Below are 6,243 nucleotides of genomic sequence, written 5' to 3'. Positions count from 1 at the left end.
CGAGTTCAAAAAGGGTGTTGAATGTGTTCTCCTCTAGGATTTTGATGGAATCTTGTCTCACATTTAGATCTTTCATCCATTTTGAGTTTATCTTTTGTATGGTGCAAGAGAGTGGTCTAGTTTCATTCTTCTGCATGTGGATGTCCAATTTTCCCAGCACCATTTATTGAAGAGACTGTCTTTCTTCCAGTGGATAGTCTTTCCTGCTTTGTCGAATATTAGTTGACCATAAAGTTCAGGGCCCACTTCTGGGTTCTCTATTCTGTTCCATTGATCTATGTGTTTTTGTGCCAGTACCACACTGTCTTGATGACCACAGCTTTGTAGTACAACCTGAAATCTGGCACTGTGATGCCCCCAGCTCTGGTTTTCTTCTTTAATATTCCCCTGGCTATTCAGGGTCTTTTCTGATTCCACACAAATCTTTTTTTTTTTTTTTTGATTCCACACAAATCTTAAGATGCTTTGTTCCAACTCTCTGAAGAAAGTCCATGGTATTTTGATAGGGATTGCATTCAATGTGTAAATTTCCCTGGGTAACATTGACATTTTCACAATATTAATTTTTCCAATCCATGCTATTTCCACTTTCTTAAGATAAAAGCTGAGATTATTAATTTTAAACCTTTTCTTTCTTCTAATATAGGTTTTTAGTCCTATAAATTTCTCCCTAAATATTGCTTTAATAATCTCTCATAAAATTTGATATATTGAGTTTTTATGTTCATTGTGTTCCAAATATTTTGTTTTCCTTATTTATCTCTTTAACTCAGGGATTATTTAAAAGTTTGTTATTTAATTTCCAAATATTTGGAGATTTTCTAGAAATATTTTTTTTAATTTAAATTCAAGTAACATATAGTGTATTATTAGTTTCAGAGGTAGAGTTCAGTGATTCATCAGCTGTATATAACACGCAGTGCTTATTACATCATGTACCCTCCTTAATGTCCATCATCAGGTTACCCCATCCCTTCACCCTCCTCCCCTCCAGCAACCTGTTTGTTTCCTATGATTAAGAGACTCTTATAGTTTGTCTCCCTGACTGAATACATCTTGCTTTATTTTTCCTTCCCTTCATCCATGCTCCTCTGTTTTATTCCTCAAATTCCACATACGAGTGAAATCATATAATTGTCTTCCTCTAATTGACTTATTGAATTTAGCATAATACCCACTTGTTCCAGCCACGTCATTGCAAATGGCAAGATTTTATTTTTTGAAGGCTGAGTAATATGCTATCTGAACACACTGGAATTATAAATCAATTAAAAAATGATTTCTAAGTGATTTATAATTCCAATGTATTTAGACAGCATATTTGTATAAAATTCTCTTAAATTCATTAAGCCTTGGTTAATGGCCTGAGTAAGGTCTATTTTGGTAAATGTTTCATATGAACTTGAACAGAATATATATTCTATTGTTGAGTAGTATGTTCTATGAATGTTAATCTAGTTGTATGATAGTATTGTTCAAATCTTCTTTAACTTACTATATACCTACTTGGTCTAGCAAACATTGAAATGATGAAAGATTTTGCTTTCTGTATTTGAAGTTCTGCAATTAGTATATATATTTAAGATTGTTATGTCTTCTTTATAAATTGACCCCTCTATCATTGCAAATGATCTTTTTACTGGTAATGTTACTTGCTCTGAAATTTACTTTCTGATATTAATATAGCCACTCTTTCTTTTGATTATTATTAACATGGTATTTTTTAAATCCTGTTTCTTTTTAACTATTTTCTCTTTATCTCTAAAATGTGTTTCTTAAAGGCAGTATGTATTTGAGTCTCTTTTATCTAATATGATCTTTCTTTTTAATTGAGTTCATTAGACTACTTATATTAATATGCTTATTGGTATGGTTAGGTTTAAATATATTTTCCTGCTATTGTTTTCTATTTTCTTATCTATTTTTCACCTTTTTCATCCCTTTTCTTCCTTCTTTTGGATCAAATGAATATTTTTATAGTTCTAGCTTATGTGCTTAATTTGCTTATCAATTATGACTTTTTGTTGCATTATTTTAGGATATAGAATATACATCTTTAATTATCAGTATAACTTCAAATGATATTGTACCATTCCCATATAGTATGTGAATCTTACAATATTACACTGCCATTTTTCCACTTCCAACTTTGTTGCTATTTTTGGTTTCTTTTACATACATATGCTTAAAATCTATATTACAGTATTATTTTTGTTTGAGCAGTTGATTCTTCTTTTTGTTTGAAAATAATATTTACTGTAGTATTCCACAGGCCTTTCCCCCCAACATATTAAGGCAATTAAATAAAAAGGTAAGGCATAAGAAATATAGTTGATATCATAAGATACTTCTTTGTGTGTCAACATAAAACATATACCCAAATTTCAAGTACTGCCTCTTTAAGAAAAAGTTTTTCCTGGTAAATAACATGCATTTCACTGCTCCAAATTACATACAAATGTTTATCCTAAAATATGTATGTAGCTAATGGTGCACTTAAGACTACCCTTCTTATACACTTACTTTATCAGTGGGTTACTCTATATGAAGCATGTAAGAATATATGTTACACATGCCAAATAAAGTAAGTAAAGTGGAAAGATTTTTTAAAAAGGAAAAGTCCTTCTACATATAAGAACTACACAGAAAGTCAGTGTAATTACTGAGATCATGTAAAATGTCTGAAGAATTTTAATTTGGCAAATAATTTCCAGGACAATATCTAAGCCATGAGAATACTAAGTTCCTATTTTAAGAATCTATGTTTCCATTCAACATTCAGCAAGATACTATGGTCTCCCTAATATATACAAAGGAGGATTTGGCAGGGCTACTAAAAACAACAATAACAGCAATTCTCTCAGTTTTAGCAAGCTAGTTATACCTATTAACCAAGTATGTGTACCACAGAGAACTAAATCTTGGTCCATAAGTGCTAGAAAATATTTGATGAAAGACTTTACAGACAAAATCTGAATATACAATATTTTAGAGGGCATGCAGCAGGATTTTATGACAACTGAGGGGGTTAGCCCCCAGAGTACCTGGCCCACCCAGCCTGTTAAAAACACAGCACAGTTTCTAGTGTTTTTTTTTTTTTTTTACTATAATTTATTTATTTCAAGCCACAGGTCTACCTTTGGGGTTCCCATAAGTCATGCAGCAAGTGGTTTATAAATAAAATCAATCTATGATAGTGCCATCATGTTAAGAGACAGACTTGCTAGATTCTTTATGTAGAAAGCTCACATGTTGGGAATCCATGCTTGGTATTATTATGATATACCTGAAATATATCTTGCTCCAATTAACATTATCAGGCTACTCACTATAAAAAAGCCCAAGGGCAGACAAGAGAAGATAGTAGGATCACCACTTTCAGGATACTGAGTTGTAACCCAACCCATCGACTTCCTCACAGCTTTCTTCCATGTAGAATAACGAATTTCACTTTCTCTGGCCTTGATCTGTGGCTCAAACGTGTTCCATAATGACGACTGACAAATCCTCAGGTTTAAGACTCCAAACGCCCACCCCTTCTGCAGCTCCTGCTGCCGTGGCAGCTCCCAGTGCAGTTGTTTCAGGCATAGAGGGCTTTATTACTGGAAGATGCAGAATGTCTGCTTGTAGTTGCATAAGAATTCTGTTGTTGGTCATTGCTCCATCTACCTGCAAATGACTGAGGGGAATTCCACAGTCATAGTTAATGGCATCCAAAATCTCTCGGGTTTGGAAACAAACAGATTCTAATGCAGCAAAAGCAATATGATTTTTACTGGTAAACTGAGTGAGACCACAGATTATTCCTCTTGCACTGGTCTCCCAATAAGGTGCATATAAGCCTGAAAAAGCTGGGACAAAGTAGCAGCCGTAAGAAGTACCTACATCTTTAGCAAGTGTTTCAATTTCCTCTGAGGTGTTTATAATTCCAAGATTGTCTCTTAACCAGCAAATAACAGCACCAGCTATACCAACAGAACCTTCCAAAGCATAACATACTGGCTTGTCTCTGCCTAGTTTATAAGCTACTGTGGTCAGAAGGCCATGCTCAGAAAATACACACTTATGACCTGTATTACATAGTAAGAAACAGCTTGTGCTGTACGTGTTTTTGGCTTGTCCCTCTTGGAAGCACAGTTGTCCTACCAATGCAGCAGACTGGTCCCCCAAGCACCCAGATATTGGCAGACCTTCCAAAGACCCAGCTTGTATGCGGCCATAGATATCAGAAGAACTCCAAACATTCGGAAGAATGTCCATTGGAATGTCAAAAAAGTCACAAAGCTCTTTATCCCATTCCAAGGAATGGATGTTGAAAAGCATTGTCCTGCTTGCATTTGTTACATCTGTACAGTGGACACGTCCATTAACTCCTCCTGTCAAACCCCAGATTAGCCATGAATCAATGGTACCAAAAAGAGCTCTACCTTCTTCAACAGCCTTTTGAACTTGCCTCACATTGTCAAGAATCCAACGAAGTTTCACTGCACTGAAGTAAGTGCTAAGTGGAAGGCCTGTCTTGGACTTGACAAAGTTATTATTTCCCGGAATTTTTTTACTAAGGTTTTCGAGGGTAGGCTGGGTTCTTAGATCAAGCCACACTACAGCATTGTAGAGCGGCTCTCCAGTTAACTTGTCCCAGATTACAGTGGTTTCCCTCTGATTGCTGACACCAGTGGCTTTTATGTTGGATACGTCAATGTGCAGTTCAGCAAGTTTCTGGCACGTTCTCTCTATACGCTCATAGACAGACTGAAGAATTTCCTTAGGGTCTTGTTCCACCCATCCTTCTCTTGGGAAAGCTTCTGTTAATTCCACTTGATGGTGACTAAGCAGATCTGCTGTTTTTGAACTGAAAACCAGCAAGGGAGTGGAATTCGTCCCCTGGACCACTGCCCCCACCAACGGCCCCACAACCGTTTTCTTTGGGGCTGCCATGTAACCAGCCAGTGGCTGCTCTGAGGCTCTGCTGCGGTTACCAAGACACCGAGGTGTTGGGGGAAGGAGCACGCAACACCTCGGAACGCCTGGAGCCTATGCGCGGTGGCTGCCTGCGGCCGCCGGAAGCCAGAAGCCGGAAGCCGGAAGCCGCCGGCAACCTTTGCCCTTTAACTGGTACCGCATGGGCTCCCCCCCGCCTTAGAGCAGAGACCGTGCCCAAGCCGCTCTGCAGTTTAAGGAGTTTTAAGTTAGGAAAAGGTCGTGTGCTTGCCCAGATAGTCACCAGTGCTGTTCCTTTGATGCTGCGAATTCTTAGTCCTATTACCATTTTCTTTTTGCCTGTAAGATTTCCCTGAACATATCTTGTAATGTGGGCCTGCTGGAAAAAAAAATTCTTCTGACTTGAGAATCTCTGAAAAATATTTCATCTTATTATTATTATTATTATTATTATTATTTGCCCTAGAATTCAGATTAATTTTGTTTTTTTTTTAACTTTCAGGGCCTTGGAACTGTTGCAGCACCACCCTGTCTTGCATGGTTTCAGGTGCGAACTTTGCTGTCATCCTATTTTTGACACGTCTGTTTATCTTTTTCTGCCTTTGGTGCTTTTGTTTTTGTTTTTATCAGTAGTTTTGGTCAGTTTCTTGATAATGTTATTTGGTGTCATTCTCTTCTTATTTCCTGTGCCTGGGACACATTGGGCTACTTAGATCTGTGGGTTTATTATAGATCTCATGGAATTTGGAAAACCTTGGGCCATTATTTCTACAAATATGTTTTATTTTCTCTCACTTCTCTGCTTTAGGGACTCCAGTTACACACATTGGAGTTGTCCCACAGCTCATTATTATCTTTCTAGGATTCATTTTAGATAGTTTCTATTGCTACATCTTCAAGTTTACTAATCTTTTCTTCTCTAGTATCTAAGTAATCCACTGCATTTTTCACCTCATACATTGTAGTTTTCATCCTTAAAAGTTCATAGTTTTTAAAATATTTACTTAAGGTTAGGATGCTAAATCTAATGTCAGTGTTGGTTCTTGTTCAATTTTGACTAATTTATCTCATTATGGCTTATATTTCCTTGCTTGTTAAGTTTTCATTAGGTGCCAAACATTGTTGAGTTTAACCTGGGTAGAGTTGCTGGGTATTTCTGTGTTCCTGTAAAGGTTGAGCTTTGTTTTGGTATGCAGGTAGGTTAGTTGGAAATAATTTGATTCTTTGTGGAGCCTTGCCTCTAAGACTTTGCTGCTAGAACAAGGACAGTGCTCAGTCTGGGGCTAATTATTCTCCTTTACT

The 6,243-nt window shown here is 36.7% G+C and overlaps 1 protein-coding gene across 1 annotated transcript; it reads right to left on the bottom strand.

Moving 5' to 3' along the window:
* Positions 1–3,367: 3,367 nt before the first annotated feature.
* GK2 (glycerol kinase 2) lies at positions 3,368–5,147 on the bottom strand. The gene has a single exon (XM_055313156.1). The coding sequence runs from the start codon at positions 4,936–4,938 to the stop codon at positions 3,475–3,477; it is 1,464 nt and encodes a 487-aa protein (XP_055169131.1). The 5' UTR covers positions 4,939–5,147; the 3' UTR covers positions 3,368–3,474.
* Between the last annotated feature and the right edge of the window lie 1,096 nt (positions 5,148–6,243).

The sequence above is a fragment of the Nyctereutes procyonoides genome, unplaced genomic scaffold, assembly GCF_905146905.1.
Source record: "Nyctereutes procyonoides isolate TBG_1078 unplaced genomic scaffold, NYPRO_anot_genome, whole genome shotgun sequence".
Classification (NCBI taxonomy): domain Eukaryota; kingdom Metazoa; phylum Chordata; class Mammalia; order Carnivora; family Canidae; genus Nyctereutes; species Nyctereutes procyonoides.
This window is presented reverse-complemented; position numbering and strand designations above follow the sequence as displayed.

Excerpts from the sequence above, each read along its gene's own strand:
- GK2 (XM_055313156.1), bottom strand. The coding sequence starts at position 4,938 with ATGGCAGCCCCAAAGAAAACGGTTGTGGGGCCGTTGGTGGGGGCAGTG.